Source organism: Cheilinus undulatus, linkage group 10 (assembly GCF_018320785.1).
Source record: "Cheilinus undulatus linkage group 10, ASM1832078v1, whole genome shotgun sequence".
Taxonomy (NCBI): domain Eukaryota; kingdom Metazoa; phylum Chordata; class Actinopteri; order Labriformes; family Labridae; genus Cheilinus; species Cheilinus undulatus.
In genome coordinates this window covers 6,470,956-6,488,627 of record NC_054874.1, presented here as the reverse complement: position 1 = coordinate 6,488,627, position 17,672 = coordinate 6,470,956, and the positions used below count along the sequence as shown (strand labels likewise).

General features: G+C 38.6%; 1 protein-coding gene across 3 annotated transcripts; it reads right to left on the bottom strand.

The window, feature by feature from the left end:
* Window positions 1–3,219: 3,219 nt before the first annotated feature.
* atp1b4 (ATPase Na+/K+ transporting subunit beta 4) lies at window positions 3,220–9,993 on the bottom strand. 3 transcript variants are annotated; one of them, XM_041797941.1, is made up of 9 exons: window positions 9,317–9,488; window positions 9,057–9,125; window positions 8,266–8,482; window positions 6,758–6,886; window positions 4,983–5,120; window positions 4,461–4,660; window positions 4,060–4,116; window positions 3,852–3,944; window positions 3,220–3,750 (listed from the first exon to the last, which is right to left on the bottom strand). In XM_041797941.1, the coding sequence occupies exons 2-9, from the start codon at window positions 9,120–9,122 to the stop codon at window positions 3,589–3,591; spliced, it is 1,062 nt and encodes a 353-aa protein (XP_041653875.1). In that variant the 5' UTR covers window positions 9,123–9,125; window positions 9,317–9,488; the 3' UTR covers window positions 3,220–3,588. The 3 variants fall into 3 exon arrangements, with proteins under 3 accessions (XP_041653875.1, XP_041653876.1, XP_041653877.1); XM_041797942.1 differs by having other exon boundaries at window positions 4,983–5,087; window positions 9,317–9,486; XM_041797943.1 differs by lacking the exons at window positions 9,057–9,125; window positions 9,317–9,488 and adding an exon at window positions 9,838–9,993.
* Between the last annotated feature and the right edge of the window lie 7,679 nt (window positions 9,994–17,672).

Sequence of the window (17,672 nt, the reverse complement as noted above, 5' to 3'; positions counted from 1 at the left end):
TTAACATGTCTTTAGGCCAGGTGGAATTAAAAACAAAACAACATGTATATTGGTGCAGTATCCCTTCTCTGTCACAGATCTCTCTCTATTATTTATTTCATGCCATTAAATTTGTCCATAGGGGTCAATCTAATCATAATAATACTCAATATGAGGACATTTGGGGGCTTTTTGAAGGGCTTGGACCTTGCTGTTGGTGCCAGTGATCCTCCACAGTGACTTTGTATATATATTAATGATTAAATACAGGGGCAGAGAAAAAAATACAAGAAAAGGTATCAAGAAAGGGGCAAACATTTTTTTCACATCAGTGTATATCTTGAGGCCCAATGCAACTGCCTATGCCAGGGGTGTCCAAACTTTTTCCATTGGGGGCCAAATACATTAGTCTATAAGGATGGTGGGGCCACTTCTATATATCTCACCTTGATATTAATGCTGTTTTCGATTGTACTCAGAACTTGTCAGAATAGTGCAATAGAATGGCCCTTGAGCTCAGGACTCTGACTCGGGAATTGGGGTAGGATCCAAGCAGCCCGAGTCGGTCAGAATGAAAATAGCGTTGCACACCATAAGAGTCACTTTCTCGTATGTGACGTTTCTCTTTCTCTCTCTCCCTCAAGTAGCTAATATATTTCCCCAACAGTAATTTTTGATCATCGAAAGAAACAAACACCAGCTTACTGCGGCCGGCCATGTTTTCCGAGTTTATGCAATGAAACGCATTTACCTCAGAAGTCGGAATTTCCGACCCGGATTTTTCCAAGTCCCGAGTACAATTGAACACAGCATAAAGTTAGTAAAACCAATCTAATGTTGGTCAAGATGATCAGTGATTGGGTATGCTTAAATGGCTAGGTGATGGCTGACAAGGCAACTGGCCAATCATTTTAAGGAGTTTGGGGAGGCCAATCAGATTGCAGGGGGCCCTGTTTAGCTCTTGCTACCACTGGCCCTGCCCTGGAACAGCATTGATGTGGCTATTATCTGCTGTGATCAATTAGGGCATTATAAATCAAGATATCTTTATTATTCTGGTTGCCAATATTTTTGCTATTTATAGTGTCGTTTCACAGGTAAGCTAACCAAAAATTGCCCACACCCCCAGGTTAAACTTGGACCAGTAGCAACATGTAAATCCATACAGAGGTCTTAATGTTACACCTAACAAAGTGGTTTTGGTGCAAAATGATGCGTCAGATTCTTGTGGTAAACTTCAACAAGACTTGTAACAAAGCTAGCGACATGGCCTAGGGAGGCTAACTTGTCCGCTAGCCAGTGACATATCTCAACATTTATGACATGAATTGAGTTACATTTGGTACAGACACCATTTGTATCCAGAGGACCAAAGTGACGTTTTCACATTTGTTAGTTGCTGGTCCTACAGCTAAAACTAGTGCTAATTAGCAAATGTTATCATGCTAGCAAGCTAAATTGGAGTTGGGTGTTAGCTTTTAGCTCAACAAACTGTTCCTCAGGTAGACAGGACTACCTCACAAGCTGCCAGGTAAGCTATTGTTTTATATAACATGACGGAGCATTTAGTATTTTATGTATCTAAAATGTACATTTACATATGTTAATAGCCAATTAAAGACAGGAAAAATAACAGTAGTAACATTATAGTATTTTAACCTCTTTGCTAATGTTTTACTTTGGACAATACAAACCACTCTGAAAATGTTTACCGTACTCGTTTGGTGTCCTTTTTTTCAGCACTACCTCAAGTTTTTAAAATTAAAACTATTTTTCTTTTACTTTAACATACTATATTAGACAAAAGTCTTTATCTTTATTTATTTTGAACATGTATAAAAGTGAAAATAAAAATAATTTAAAAAGTAAAAAACAAACAAACAAATAAACAAAAAAAAGATAAAGATGACCTACTACAATTTTTTAATCGCAGAAGATGCAGTATTTATTTTTACCTAAAAGGTGTGTCAGAATATCAGTTTAGTACATTTTTGAGGCAGAGATATTGAACTCTACATACGATGCAAATACATTCAAGTGTCATGTTTTTTTTAGAATAGTTTGCAAAAACTGTCCTACTTTCCTAACTTTTGTTAATGTTTGTATTATTACAGACAAGACATAAAATCATCATTTCCTTTAATAAAACAATTCATTTCAAATTTGCAATATAATGGCAGTTAGATATTTTACCAGAATTGTGAGGCCTTCTTTGATCTATCAAGTGTTATAATTTAGAATGATTTATTGCTTGGTTTTTGAGGATATCATGACATGAATTTTAGAAAATAATGGCATATTAAATCACAATATTAGGGGGAAAAAATCCCAGTTACATCATTTTCTCAAATTGTTTAGCCCTTTATAAAATTCTGAAATTATGAAAAAATCCAGTACCAGTCCCCTATGTGCCAAATTGATTTATTAAATTTAAATGAGCTTATTTCCTGTTTTAATTGATCTTTTGACATCAAACAAAAACTGAAAGAAGGCTTAAAAACACACTTAACACATACAAAAAATAAATAAAAATAAAAACGTGATTGCAAAATAAGTTTTTGTTTGCATGCTATCACGTGACAAAAATAGCACGATAACATCACGTCAACATGATCGTGGACTCAAATGGTTTAAAATGTATTTATGTCACATTTTAGCCAAATTAAAATGACAATTACCACTACCTAGGTACGCTTATTGCAGAATCATACCAGAAAATACAATTCACAAATGGTTTGTATGAAGTAAACACTATCAGTGATGTGTGAAAGAAAAGGTGACAGTAGAACACTTTATTTATTTTAGGTACTATAATAGGAATAAATACAACATTGATAACATGTTTAGTAGCACAGTTAGATTTAGTACTATAACAGTAATAATTTTTACTTTTCAAATGGCACAGAACCTTTAGAAACTATTTCACAGTACAATATGTCTCTTTATTGATCAGTCACATTTTGTATTTCATTTCCAAAAGCAAATGTTTTCACAAAAGATGGCGAGAAGTGGTGTGATGTTTTTATCATATAAATGTAAATTACTGCTCTAATAAACAAAAATATAGTAACGTGTATATGCAATCATTTATTTTTTACTGTGTAAGTACAGTACAAGTCCTGCTCTCAGTGTTTGCATGATACTTCTTTGAAATCTTACAATATACATGTTTGAAAAATATGATGCATAAAACAATTAGTACGCTTTATCATATGGAAACATGCACACAAAGACACAACCTAAAACAAAACATCTATTGCCTTTTAATGTTTTAAGTCACAATTGGATTTGCATAGCCAAAACTGCTAATTTGTTGGGCAACAGGTAATTTAGTTTGATTAATCTTGCTAAATAAAACAACATATCAAGAGTTGTAGCACACTATGCATTTGTCTTGTGCTCAGCACTGTGTCTTGTGGCTGCAGGTGCTGGAAGCACTCAAAGCACAAAGAAACATCGGTAGAAATTACAGTAAATTAATAATTCTCGGGGATTTGTTTCACAGCAGGAGACATGGATATTTAAGTAAAAGTGGGGGAGATTCACGGAAAATTGGCACATTATGACTTTTTGAGTATTTTTCTGCTTCACTGTCGCAGCACATCCTGCTTATGCTCCGACAGTCAAAGAAAAGGTCACACTTCCCAAGTAGCGGTCAGTAGGTGAATCGTTAATGATATCTTTTCCATTCAGTTTGCACTGTATTTGGAAGTGAGTGTCGTACTGCAGTCCTGCAAAACGCACAGCCACCACTGGTGAGGAGTAGTTTACCTGGGACACAAGGGTTAAAACAGGACAGGTGTTGAGTCAGACTTAAATATTCATCCCATATGTTCATCCACATGTACTGTATGGATAAAACTCTTACTCACATGTCTAAGCTTCCCATAGTATGGATAATACTTCAGGTCAAAAAAGCTTTTAGGAAAGAACTGGATTAATCCCAAAGCTTCAGGGGGTCCTTTCTGAAGAGGGGAGATTTTTAATGACTCAGGTTTCCAATATTCTTTAGTGATGTTTTACAACATTTGATTAATGCTAAATTTAAAAATAATATTAGAATGTTTATAATTACTATACCTTAACTCCACAAGTCACATTTATTGGCTTGCCCTGGCCCGGTAGATAACCAAGTATCTATTTGAATGGAAGGAAAACAAAAAGGTAAAAATCAGTGATTTTGGCTGCATTTTTACTGTGTCATTTTTCTTCACATGCTGAATTCTGCAGTATGTAGACCCACTCCTGTGCTCCAGGCTGAGCTCTTCATATTAAAATTATAAATTCACCTGGAATGTTTTATTTCTACTCATATGTAAAGCATAACAAGAGTTCCAAAAACAATCTTTGCATTTATTTAAAAAAAATGAAATGGCCACAAGATGTCCTTAACGTCATCAGTGATGTCACATGTTGTGTACCTGCTGTTTTATATTCCCTGTTTTGTCTCTTAGTGCTGATGCACTGCTTAATCATCTTACCCGGTTCATTCGGAGGAGGATGCATGGCCTTCCCTGAGAATAGCCATAGTGGGGGTCCTGCAGCCCCGAACAGTCCCCCAACCAGGACCTTTTAAACTGACACGCTTTCCGCTCTGCGCTCTCCTCCAAGTCATCCTGCATGAAGTACCTGTCCTGTGTGCAGCGAATGTTCTTCCTGTCCTGAGCACCGTCGTTATACGCTAAAAAATTAAACAGAGAGAGGAGGGAGAGAGAGCGAGAGGCAGAGAAGGAGAGAGCATAAATAAACCCTCACTAAAGCAATACCCTGCCAGACCCAGGCCTCTGATTAAGGAAGCTTGACAAAAGCTGGGCGTTAAAAAAAAGCACACATTGAATGGCTGCACTCTGCCCACAAAGAGGCTTCCCTTCCCAGCATGCCCTGCAGGAACCAAATGGAAGAAGGGGACAAAGGTAGTGAAGATGAGGATTAACTCATTACATGCTTGCTTCAAACTCTGCAACCTCATAGGAGTCTCCAAAATCACATCACTTTTAACTTACATCGTAGATGTTCATCCATAGACCTGACGTACTTCTTCCAGGATTTGCGATCCGAGGCGTTGAAGGCAATGTCGTGGCCCTCTAGGTGTGGGGCCATCGTCATACCTGCCAGTGGAGACCCAGAGACAGTCAACTGTGCTGAGACCCAAGAACATCTAATATCAATAATTGTAAATGTTATTTAGGAGCTGCTCAACTTTAATTTCTATGATTACCACAATCGGTTTTCTCCATCTTATTATCATCTGTTAAGATTAGAATGACCAGTCTGTGTTGTGTCTGTGTACATGGTTGTAACTGAACTGGCACCACACATACTTTTACAACTTCTACCACGGTAGCCATAAATCTTTCATACTCATTGTGCTGTTCAGGGTTCCTACAGATCCTTGACAAGACTTAAATAGTCTTAAATTTCAAATTTAAAATATAAGGCCATAAAAAGTCTTAGAAGTCCAATTTTTACCAGTGAGGGGTCTTGCTTTGTTTAAGGGCATTATCATTTTTATGTCCCTCATTTTGATTAGGAAAAACATACATAAAACACAAAAAGGAGGATTTTTGTAAACCATTATAAAAAATGGACACTTGAATGTTTGCATAATGTGCATAAAATCTCTGCCGCTGCAAAAAATCGATTTATTAAACTGGTATTTTGACACATTTCAAGTTAAAGAAATATTAAACTTTTAAATATAAAACCTCTGTGATTTGAAAATTGCAGCAGGCCATATTGCGATTTAATCATATTTGCGATTAGTTGCCCAGCCCTAGTAGGAACCCTAGCTGTTACTGTTGTTGCTCTGTTGGTTTATCTCCCTCTAGCCCCCTCAGAACAAGTCTAATAATCCCCAAGATTTCTGCCATGTAAAAGGTGTTGTTTCCTGGCTACTGAAGGCCCTTAAAAAGTTACACCCTTAAGGACCAAAATGGTTCATTTCATAAATGAGGCTATAAAATTATTCTACATTCATATTTTCAAACCCTTTTGTGGTTCATTTTTTAAGCCAACCTCCCCTCTACTCATAACAATTAAATAGTCCTAATGTTCATTATATTTAACCCTTTAAATGCCGGGTTCTGTCACCATGCCCCTCTGTGTTTTGAATTGGAAAAGTGAAAAAAATTATTTATTTTCAATAAAACACATGCAAAGTAGATTTTTTTCTTCCTGGTCATCAGAGCCTGGTATATGTCAATAATTTTCATGCCCACTGATTTTTATGCATTATTTTTTTTTGTGAAATGTAAAAAAATGTGAGGGAAATGGCACCATCTGGTGGAGAATAGTTAAAATTACAACTTCAACGAAAATACTAAAAAGAAAAATAGCAAAATATTGGAGCGCATGTTTTTTATGCTCTGATTGCTCCAGGATCAAGCAATTCATTTATAATGGAAGTAAACGGTGTCCATTTTGGCTTTAAGGGTAAATGTGTTACTATTTTTTTACACAATGCATTATAGGCACTGGGTACAAATTGGAATTAAATTTTTCAAAATGCCATAAAATGCATCAGATGGCCAAATATGCCAGATGCTTTTAAAACTCTTAAAATGATACTGAAATTAAATAACAGCATGCGCCAAAATTGGCTCAAAGGGTACCTAAAGGAAAATATTGCTAAATGTCACTTAGAGATGTACTCATTGTGGATTAACGTAGGATCTTTGTGAATAATATGGCAGAGAATATGGTCTAGACCTGCTGTTTTTGTAGAGTATCTCGCGATAACATTCATCGTGAATCAGTTTGAGTTCAGGGTTATAGTTACCTGGTGGCATCACTCTATCATTGAAGGTGGGATGGTAAGGACTAATGGACCACATGAGGCAAAACAAACAGCCGCCAAACATGGCTGCCAGAAACATATAAAGTGCAGCGTAGAAGAGGAGGATGAGGCCTGAAAGAGGAAGGGAAAAAGTTGCTGTAATTGGCTTATGTAACACCTCCCTGCATAAATACTGTCTCTGATCTGACTGGAGAAAAACAATGAATCATAAGGACACATTTTCTCAGACTGTGTGGTCTGTCTGGATCAGGACGTTCACACATTTTTTCATACAAAAGCATGTCTAGACTGCCAATAAACCTGATATGAAATCTTCAAACTGAGGTGATGTGAAAGTCCAAAGAAAAAAGGAAGCAAGGGGAGCTACCATTGTAGTGCAGTTTTCAATCAGACAGTCTATTAGCAACTAATCAAACCAAACGTGCCCTAAATGAAGTAGCTTTTGCTGTGCGGGCAATTTCACAGGGGACTAGCTACAGCCAGCCTTGCGTCCCCGGAGCCACAAAGGCCTTTCTGTTTGCGCTCAGTGAGAATTCTCCCAGCTGTCCTTTCACTTAGGAACACAGTGAACCTCCGGTTGCCATCGTAGTGAAGGTCTTTTGCAGCCATAGAGGCCCGGCCAGCTCCAAGGAGCCCCAATCACCCCACTCTGGTATTGTGTCCTCTCTTACACACTCGTCTCACAGGACACACAGCACAGACTTCAACTCAGGGCCTTTTCTTCATTACGCACACTGGGCCCCACTCGTCCTCTACAAGTGTGCACGCACTGAAATGAGCTCTCCTAGCCCTGCCTGGGATTCAGCCTAATGCAAGTAACACTTAGCATGGTTATTCCTTCTTAACTGTCATCTGGATCATGTTTGCCGTTGTGTACAGTGGAGTGAAGTGAGGTGAGCTCGTCTGCGTCACAGGCAGCTGCTCTGGAATACCAAGAGGCTGCTCCATCATCATTGACTCAACAAACTCGTCCACGCTGTTGCTTCTGCCAAAAAAGGTTTGCCTGCCATACAGCTCACTTTGGCAGAACTAGCTATGGATAAAAAAGAAAAAAAAAGACAACTACGTGTTTTACTGCAACTGAGAGGCCATAAGCATGCTAAGTTCACCTAGGAGGTCACCAAAGGCTTTGGGAAAGAGACAGTGGTAAGATGTAGAGGAATGTGATTCCTGGCCAATGTGAGGCCTGGAACAGTGCGCTCCCGCTGGGGATGCGTCCCCAGGCAGTCTGTTTTTGTCGGGACACTCTGAATTGTCCATGCACCTATGTAAACATTGAGCATAAGGACACACACAAACTCTTGGGAGACATTTCTCAGCCCTTAAACCGTCCACACGTGTATTTTTAAACAACTTCAGTGCTTTTAAGCTTGTTTAAAATGATTCAGCACTCAATAAAAGATCTGTAATTATTAAAAACATGCAGCAAAAGCATCAATCTTTAAGTTTTTTTCCCCACAACAAAACATTTTCTCTCCGCATCAACTCACTCCAGCTCTTCCCAGAGCGACCCATGAATTCATTGGTCTCTGCATTCCACAGGTACTTCTTCAGGTCGTCTATTTTCTGGTGCAGCGTCCTCTTAGGTAGCGGCCTGCGCTTCCATCTCTCAAAGTTCAGGTCTTCCTGCTCCAAAGGCTGGTGCTCGGCCAACTCCTCCTGCTCTTCCTCCAGCTCTTGGCCATGTTTGAGCATCACTTTATGAGACTGGTGGAAAGAAGAGAAGAAAAAGCCCTCACCACACATATTCTCATCAGCTGCAGTCGACCCTTATTTTTTTTTTCTTTTCAAATCACTACAGGAATAAAAAAGGCATGCCTTCTGCTCCAAGTATGACCGATGCTACAAAGTGCCAGAGAGTGCTCTGCATATTAATGAACATCGCTCTGCTGGTCCTGTCCCCCTGTTTCTGCAAATTATAAACCCGCTGGTGACCTTTGTGGCACTCGTTGGGAGAGCTGACCTCCTCTGAGTGGACCCTCCTGCTTGGAGCAGCAGCTGCAGACAGCAGAGCTGGAGGGTCACTCAGACAGCCAGATGTTACTCACTGACTCTCAGCATCCTCAGCCAGGACACACAGATCCCAGAGGAACCATGGGACACAAGTCATGCGTGAGAAACTGGCCTTTGAAAGAACCTGATGTTGATTGTTTAAAGCGAAGATATTAGTTTCAGTCTTGCGAATAAAACCACTCGATTTTTGAGTTTAAACAGACTGGTTTTAGAAATAAAAGTTGAATTGCTTAGTTGAAAATGTTTTCTGTCTAATTTCAGCACTTACAAGACCTGATGGAGGATGTTTTGGGAGCTTCTCCTCAGCTCCTCCCTCTGTGGAACTGGGCTCCATTTTCTTCACGGAGAGAAAAGGTACTTGTTAAACCAATCACATCTACCTCTATGTCATTCAGACAAACATATGCCAACATTAAGTTTAACTTAATTTTAAAAGCTTTCCAAAAACTCTTATAAGCCTCAGAATACATTTCTGACACATTGAATAGTTCCTCAAATCAACTAAACGAAGTCAGCGGAAGGACATACCTGAAGTTTTCCTGTTTATGATTTAAACGCGGATTAATACGTCGAGAATCCTCTTGACCCTCAGAGCGACAAAATCAAGGTTTGTCAAAAAGTTTTAGGGGGTTTCATTAGAAAGTTTTAGGCATGCGGGTGTGGAGCACCTCCTTCAACTAGGCGCGCATCGTAGTGAATGAACTCAGGACAGAGAAAAACGGGGGGTGGGATGCAAAGTGCTTTTTTTAATTTGGTCCCAAAGACGTTTTGGCAGCGGCCTGGACCGTAGCACTGCATTCTGTCCACGCACACCCCCAGCCATTGTCTGCTAAGCCGGGCTAAGACTGAAGCCTGAATGCAATATTTATTGCTTGTCCCAACACAAGAAACTGTTATCAATCACTGTCGGTGTGCATACTGTACGAGCAGAAAGCATCCCCAACACCTTATGTTCATTTACTGCCACTCTCATTGACTTGTTGGTAAAAACTACATGCATCATAAATGAGATACAGTTCGCTGCATTGTCCCTGCGCATGCACACATACCAATCTAGTCGCAGGCACTTGTTGCAGAAAACCAGAAGCTCCTCTCTGGTGAAGATCAAGCAGTCCTCCTCATCCCTGAATCTATCAGCACTCCGGTCACGTAACGCTCCGTTACCCCATGTAAAAGTGGGCGAGGGGGGACTTTAAGAGAGTTTTGTTCCCCCCTCCTCTTCTATTTAAATGAAAAGAGAAATTGCGTCATGGAAAAAGTCTGTTCACTGTGATTTGCGCGGCAAAAACGTGCACGCAATCATTTCTGTTCATCCAATAGAATACAGTATGCAGCAAAGACCAACAACCTTTTGGCCAAAGGGGCTTTTTTCCCAGAGAGAGGCAAACATCAGTAATGTGCATCAAATCAGGTATAAAATCGACTGTTTTGTATTCTAATTGCACTGTAGACCTATTTTAAAAACGTCATTTCAAGTGTGCATGTCACCCACAAGTAACTTTTGTGCCTTCATTCTGTTCTTGAATTCAATGCCTTGTCCTTACAAGAGGTTATACATGCTTTTGTGCAGGGCTTGGCTTGTTAATCTTCAAGAGGGGGTGCAGGGCCCACATTCACCCTACATCCATTCAAGTACGTGCATGTGCATTCCTTTCTCTATGTATGCAGAATTAGCCACAAATTTAAAATGTGACCATTTGAGTCCCAGTGACACTTTAAGAGTTAAGTTTGCAGAGCTGTTCACATGGGATGTTTTAGGGGCAAAAATAATAAAAAGTGCACCTGCTGTAGGCAAGATTTCATACATTTACGGTGAAATAGTTAGACATCCTGGTTAATATTACAAAACATGATTATACTTGCAGCACTTTTGTAACTCAATGAACACAAAAATGAGCACAAAAAGTAAGTAAATTTTTGTTTGGTGGATCATTTCTTTGTTGTATCAATGCTTCTTATCAATGAATCTTATACCATTGGAAAGCACTTTGTGGGTGGCACTTACTAGTGTTGATTCCTCTCACCTCTAGATCTTTGCTTGTGTTGTACTTCTCTCATATATATCAGATATTTAGGCAAAAGTGTCTGCTAAATGACATTGTACCTGTACCTGGCATTGTACCCATTGGAAAGCTTGTTTATTTCCCTTTTAAATGGTGCCACATTTTTAAGGAGCATGCATTTGTGGAATGAGCAGCAGAGCTGAGTATGGGGGTTGTGCTCAGAAAACATTTGCCAAATCTTCTCTGCCAGTGCCAAACAGCTTATTATGTCGTTGACTCTTGTTTTGGGTTGTTTGGTGGATTGGATAATTAAAGTCTGAAGAAACGAGACATATTGGCAGTTCAACAATTTATTTATTTAACAAACAGGAGCCTCAGTAGCGTTTGGTAGAACCATACACAGCCGCTGGTCACCAGCCTGGTCACACACTGCTGTGGGATGGTATTCCATTTTTCAACCAGCATTTGTCACTCTGGCACCAACAGCACACCCAAGCTGATCCCACAAGTGGTCAGTGGGTTTGAGGTCAGGACTACTGGTGGGACATTCCATCCAATCTACTCCCAAATTCTGGAGGTAGTCTCTGTAAAAACCCCGCTCTGTGGGGGCGAGTGTTGACATCTTGGAGGATAGAGTTCGGTCCCAGACTTTGAAAATATGCCACTGGTTGCAGAGTCTCATCTCGATATCTCTCTGCATTGAGATTGCCAATCAGGCACCTGATTGTTGGCACCTTAGGGTACCAGAAGCTCGAAACCAGAGTCGATACTGACAGCAGAATCAGCTGTTTGGCATTGGGAGAGAAGATTTGGCTTATTTTTCATGGGTGCAGCCCACATACTCAGCTCTGCTGCTCATCCCACAAATGCATGTTCCTTACAAAATGTGGCACCATTTAAAAGTGAAATAAACAGGCTTTAAGAATTACTGACAAGAAGCATCGTTACAACAAAGAAATAATCTAACAAACCTACTTCCTAATTTTTTGTGCTGAGTTTATTTCTAATTTTATTTCAAAAAGATACAAGTAAGAATGTTAGTGAAAATGAAGTTCATGGCACTAAAATGCATTTTCTCAACTTCAGGACATGTGCCCTTTGGAGGACAATTTATCTTTTTAATGTACTTTGTCATGATTTATCATATTAGAGGGAACCAAAGAGGCAGCTAATTTTAGTTTTAGTCTCAGTCTTTAAATTAAAGCATTCATTAGTCATTAGTCTTTCTATTTAAAGTTTGAGTCTAGTTTTAGTAATAAAAAAAACATTTTGTCCAGTTTTAGTCAAAAAAGGATCCTTACATTTTAGTCATTACTTTCAATTAAAACATTTTTTTTTTTGCCTGAATCTGGTGCCTAATCACACAAACATGTTCTCTGCGCTCTGCCAAACGTGGGATCCCTGCTTTCTACAGCTGAGAGGCAGAAGAGCTAAGAGGCATTTTATTTCAACAGATCTACCCATAGGGGAGAAATAATGTGGATTTTAAATGTTCAGCAAAAGCTGCTTTAAATTTTAGTCTCTTGTCAAAACTTAACGTCAGTCAGAGTTGTATCTGTCAAATATCTTTTTTTTCAGCTAGTCTCAGTCTCATCTTCTTAATTGGTTAAAGGCTAGTCAATGAACATTTTTAGTCATACTTTTAGTCAATGCAAATAATAAATTATATACTTGCATATTAAGAGGGCACTTTTTTTATACTGTCCCCTTAGACGGCCCCCTGGAGAGCACTTTATCATGCTTAGCTTCCATAGAGGCTTCCAAAACACTTCCACTGCGTTTTTTTCCACTCGGGGACCAGGAGGGGTGATTTCTGTTTGCTTTTCTTGACCTCTCAACTTATCTTTTTGTCCTGGAAGAACAAAGCTAGTTTTCTCATGATAATAAAGATTTTTGGAGGTCTCTAGAAAACATCAATAATTTACGTTTCCACAGGAAATGGAGTAAAAAAGAAAAGGTATGTTCAAGAGATTACAACTAATACACTTAGATTTTAACTTAAAACGAACAACACCTCAAAACATGAATCATGCTAATGTTATTCTTAGGTCTGATTTTAAAAAAACAAACAAACAAAACCTATCCACATTATTCCTGGGAGGTTTGTAATGGATATGATTGTGGTTGGAACTTAGAGTAATACAGCAGACTTTGAAAAATGATGTTTTTTTCCAATAGCTAACACTAGCAACGAATCACCAACAGCTGTTGTTTGAAAAGATACCGGCTCAATTTAGTATGTACTACTAAATTTGATATATTCAGACCTCCAGATAAATGCTATTATAAGCTTTAAGTTGTGAGTTTTATTTTCTTAAATGTCCAAGTTCTGTTACCAGTTGCTGTCATGGTTGTTTTACTATTAATCAGATGAAGTTAGATTTGTGTCTCAAACAGCTGTGGTGTTTTAAACATGTCCGAATTTATCAGGGATGTGATTCTTCATAAATCAATATGGAATTTTGTAAGCACCAACCTGCAGAGATGACCATGTGAATCATAGATATTTATCAAAATAAGAAATAAAAGAAGACTAGCTTGTGAAATGGTAAGAATTCCAGAGCATCCACAAACTAAAGAGAGAAAATCTGCTAATACTGATACAGAGCTTACAGAGGTAGCTGAATGTATTTGTGTTTGTTATCTGAGGCAGTTTCTTCATATTTTCCCCTCATTCCTCAATCAAAGGCATAAGAATAGTTACATTATCTGATTTGAGTTGTAATAGATGAAGTTCATACATTTTTTCAATCGCCCTATTGATCAGGATTAGTGTATTTTACTATTGAAAACACCACTTGAACAGGAAGTGCTGGAAGTCACCCAGAATTCATCAGTATCATGGGGGTCAGAAGTAAGGATGATCACCAAACCCCATCCAACATGGCTGCAGAAGTATGATGCGTTAATGTGAGAACCATCCTCAGCCAGAAAGTTGTCCCTGAGGAGAGCAAATATTAGGAATCAAAGCAAAAAAAAAAAACAGAAATAAATACTTGCTTTCAAGTGCAGCCTTGGCTCTGACTTCACAGCATCTGAATGCAATGCTTCTTTCTGCCAGATGATGGCACTCATTGCTCAGTCTTTTTTTTCCTTATTTTATCCCTATTACAAATCTACATCTCATACAGAGACACCAAGAAACAACACCAAAGCCCTTAAGCCCTTTTTTTCATTGAAAACCTGTAGTTTAGTTGGACCATGGACAGGAAATCAGTATGAGGTCTTTGCTCTAACACTGAGAGAGAGAGGGAGAGATTATACTCTGTAAGTCATAATAGTTTTTAAAACATCAAATATTTTACACATAAACACCAAGGTTTATAGATGTAGTCTATTAAAGATGCGATAAAATTAACAGACAGCTTTAAACCTTTTATTAAACCTGTCACTCACAAAAGTAATAGTTATAACAACAACAACATCAACAATACTACTACTAATAATAATTATATATATATACATATATATGAAACAGTGGATAGTTTATTAAGATGGACGGAGGACAGGTGTCTGGGAGTGAAGCCAGTATATTAGAGCTCCCCCTGCTGATTGACTGCGGTAATGTCATGAACCCTACATCCTCAATTAAAATAGATGGGACATGGGTCAAACTATACAGTTAAAATAAATGTCACATACATTTTTCTCAAACTCTTATTGATAGTAATCTCTCCAGGTGATTTGCCCAAATGATGCTGGCCACGCCCCTTTCTGGGTGAAAACATTCCATCTGAATGAATGGGAGAGGGCGGGATCTAAGAGCGTACAGTTAAAAACTGTACAGTTAAACGATTATTGGGGGCCTGAATTTACTTGCCAGTTAGTCAAGTGCAATGTTAATGTTAGCTACTCTACAGTGCTGAAAGAAGTATTCACCCCCTTGGATGTTTTACCCTTTTATTGTTATAAAAATCAGTCATGTTCAATATAATTTGGCTTTTTTTTTTTTTTGAACAAAAAAAGAAATGACAAAAGACCTCTTTGATGTCAATGCGAAAACAGATGTCTACAAAATAATGTCAATTAAATAAAAATATGTAATGTAAAATAAGTGAGTGCATAAATATTCACCTCTTTTAAAGTGAGTGACTTAATTCAACAGAGGTCCAGCCTACTGGTAGTCTCATAATTACTGAAATAGGGATCACCTGTGTGCAGTGAATGTGTCTCAAGTGATTGTAGTGTAAAGACACATGTGTCTGGAAGGTCCAGTCACTGGTTAATAAGTATTCATGGCTACCGTTACACCACAAATACAAAAGAACACTACAAAAAAAAAAAATTCCAAGGCACTGAAAATCCCTCAGAGTTCAGTTAAATCCATCATTAAAGAAAGAATATGGCACATGTGTAAATCTGCTTGGATCTGCATAGAAAGTTCCCCATCACATGTTTAGATGTGTTGTCATTCATTCATTCATTCATTCATTCAGCCTTTATTTAATCTCAAGAAATCCTTGAGGGAATTCCCTCTTTTTCTTTGACATCGAGAATACAATTTAAACAGACAAAAAGTTAGTAAAGGAAAAATATCGAATGAAATTATGAATAAATCATCACCCATGCTGTTTGTTGAATTTTAGAGTAAGGCCTTCCCGCTGTGTGCAGCGCAGAAGGTAAAGGATGATTTCTCAGTTTTTAGATGTTTAGCTGTGTTTGGATGCTGCCTGTCGACAGTGATCCCTGTTGGGGTTCTTTTGCTCCTGTTTCTTGTGGATTGTTGTGGTTTTTGATGTGAGACACATTTGCATCATGCACTGGCGTAGCACAAGGGGACAAAAGGTACTGATTACCTGGGCCTACAGTTAGGAGGGGCCCTTGAGAAGCCTGCAATGAAAAGTATGTTTTAATTCATTTTTCTTAGCAATTAGTGTCATTGTTGAATCAAAAGCAACTAAACAAATTGGTCAATGGACTGAAATTTGTATCAGAGTGAAATAGAATACTGGGGGGCCTATGCTCCTCCCTTAAAAAAGTCAAAATCATATACTTAAGCACTGCAAAATAATACAAGTAAATTTAACCATAGCGAAAATTTTGCTCATACATTGGTACATTATTGTTCAGATATATGTAGCCTTCCCACCGCTCTATCTGTCTAAGATGTTGAAGCTTACCTTACTAGAATGGTGGGTAGGGGGTTCGTTTAGGTTTTAAGGTAGCTACCCAAAGGTTTACCTGTTGCAGTTTAAAACACTCAAAAAGATAAGATAAGATAAGATAAGACTTTATTGATCCCCAGAGGGGAAATTCTGGCATTGCAGCAACACAACCGGTAGTAAAAATACAATAGAATTGAACAAATAACTAAACAAAACTTAAATAAAAAATTAAATTAAATAAGGGACAGTACGTATATATAATTCACTTTCCTTTCCAGGGATAGTAAACAAAGTGACATGCAAAAATGCATGAAATGACCTTGAGCCACACTCTATGTTCTTCAGTCAATTTTATAAAAATAAGCCGAACCCAGGCAACGTGGTTACAGTAGAAAAGAATATTAAAGTTTACTGAAGGATTTTTCACAGTACAAAATATGACACTTTTGAGACTCGCAAAACGGCTGAAAAAAACACTGTCACTAAAGGTCTGCAACCTAACTCCTTTTTTAAGTCTCTTAAATTTTAAACTCTCTTTTAAGTCGTTTCTAAATCAGAATAAAAAAGATAAAACAAAATAATATTTGTTCCTTTAAACAAATATAACAACACTTTAACCTCTTAGTCTCTGTGGGCCCACACACACACACACACTCAAAGGAAAAACGTTGCAGGCCTGTGAAGTTTGGATGCGTTGCCGCCGTCTTTACTCCTCTGTTCCCACAGAAGCTTACAGTCACATACCCTTCGCTCCAGCTCCTCCTTGTGCAGCCGAGTCCAGGCAGTCTCCCCTCCAGCAGAAACACAGCAGGTCACTCACCGCTGCAGCTCCCGAGCAGCAGAGTCCAGCTCCGTGGATCAGTCAGTCCTTCCTGGTTGGCAACTCCAGCGGCAGCCAAAAGTCCTCAAGCACACACACGAATTATCGCCTCACTAACATCCGGTTAACTGAGGAATGTGCGTCAGCATTGGACTCCAGGAGGTTCTTTCAGTTTTTTCAACACAAAATAAATGTACAAAACATGCTAACAGACTAGCAAAAAGAACATAGGCCCGCAAACGCAGCCGTCCACCATTGTTCCTTACTTCGTCTCCTCCCTTTGTCACAGCTCGCCTAGCCACTGGCCACCTACACTGACCAATCCTAAAGCAGAGTAAAATCCCATGTCCACTCTCGGGACACTTCACATTACGCTACGACATTCTTTCTGGGGGCCCAAAAATCCCTAGCTACGCCCCTGGCACCATGAATAAAGTTATTCACTGAGTTAGCGTTATCACATGTGACTTCAGGTGCTCCTAAAGGACGTATAGAGCGTATTGTCCATCAGTATGCATTGCCTTGTTGTCAAATATAGTGCTAAAAAAACAGAAAATTCATGTAGGATAAAAACTGATAACAGCAGGTTGGAACAGGAAAAATCAGAATCAGACAAAGATATTACATATATATATATATATATTGCCTTTATAGTACAAATCCATTCTTTTTGTTTCCAGTCTCTCAGTAACTGTCTCTAATTCTGCAGTGTTCTTTTTATGTGTACAGGGAGAAGTGTTTTATTAAGGGGAGAGCTTATATTGATTAGTTAATGAGGAAAATTGATTATTTGTTTCCTTTCAAACCAAACGTACCTGAGCATATAAAAAGTATTTTCCCAACAAAATTAAGGCTAGTGGACATGCTGAGTGGCTAGTAACTACAAAAAAGAGGCCACAGTGGCTGGTGGGCAAGAAAAAAAAAGTTACTGTCTACCAGAGCCCTGCCGGTATGTG

Coding starts and splice junctions, on each gene's coding strand:
- atp1b4 (XM_041797941.1), bottom strand. CDS start 9,122: ATGGAGCCCAGTTCCACAGAGGGAGGAGCTGAGGAGAAGCTCCCAAAA. Junction 4,661..4,982: donor TATGGATGAACATCTACGAT/GTAAGTTAAAAG, acceptor TTAATTTTTTAG/CGTATAACGACGGTGCTCAG. Junction 4,117..4,460: donor TCCTCCTCCGAATGAACCGG/GTAAGATGATTA, acceptor CCATTCAAATAG/ATACTTGGTTATCTACCGGG.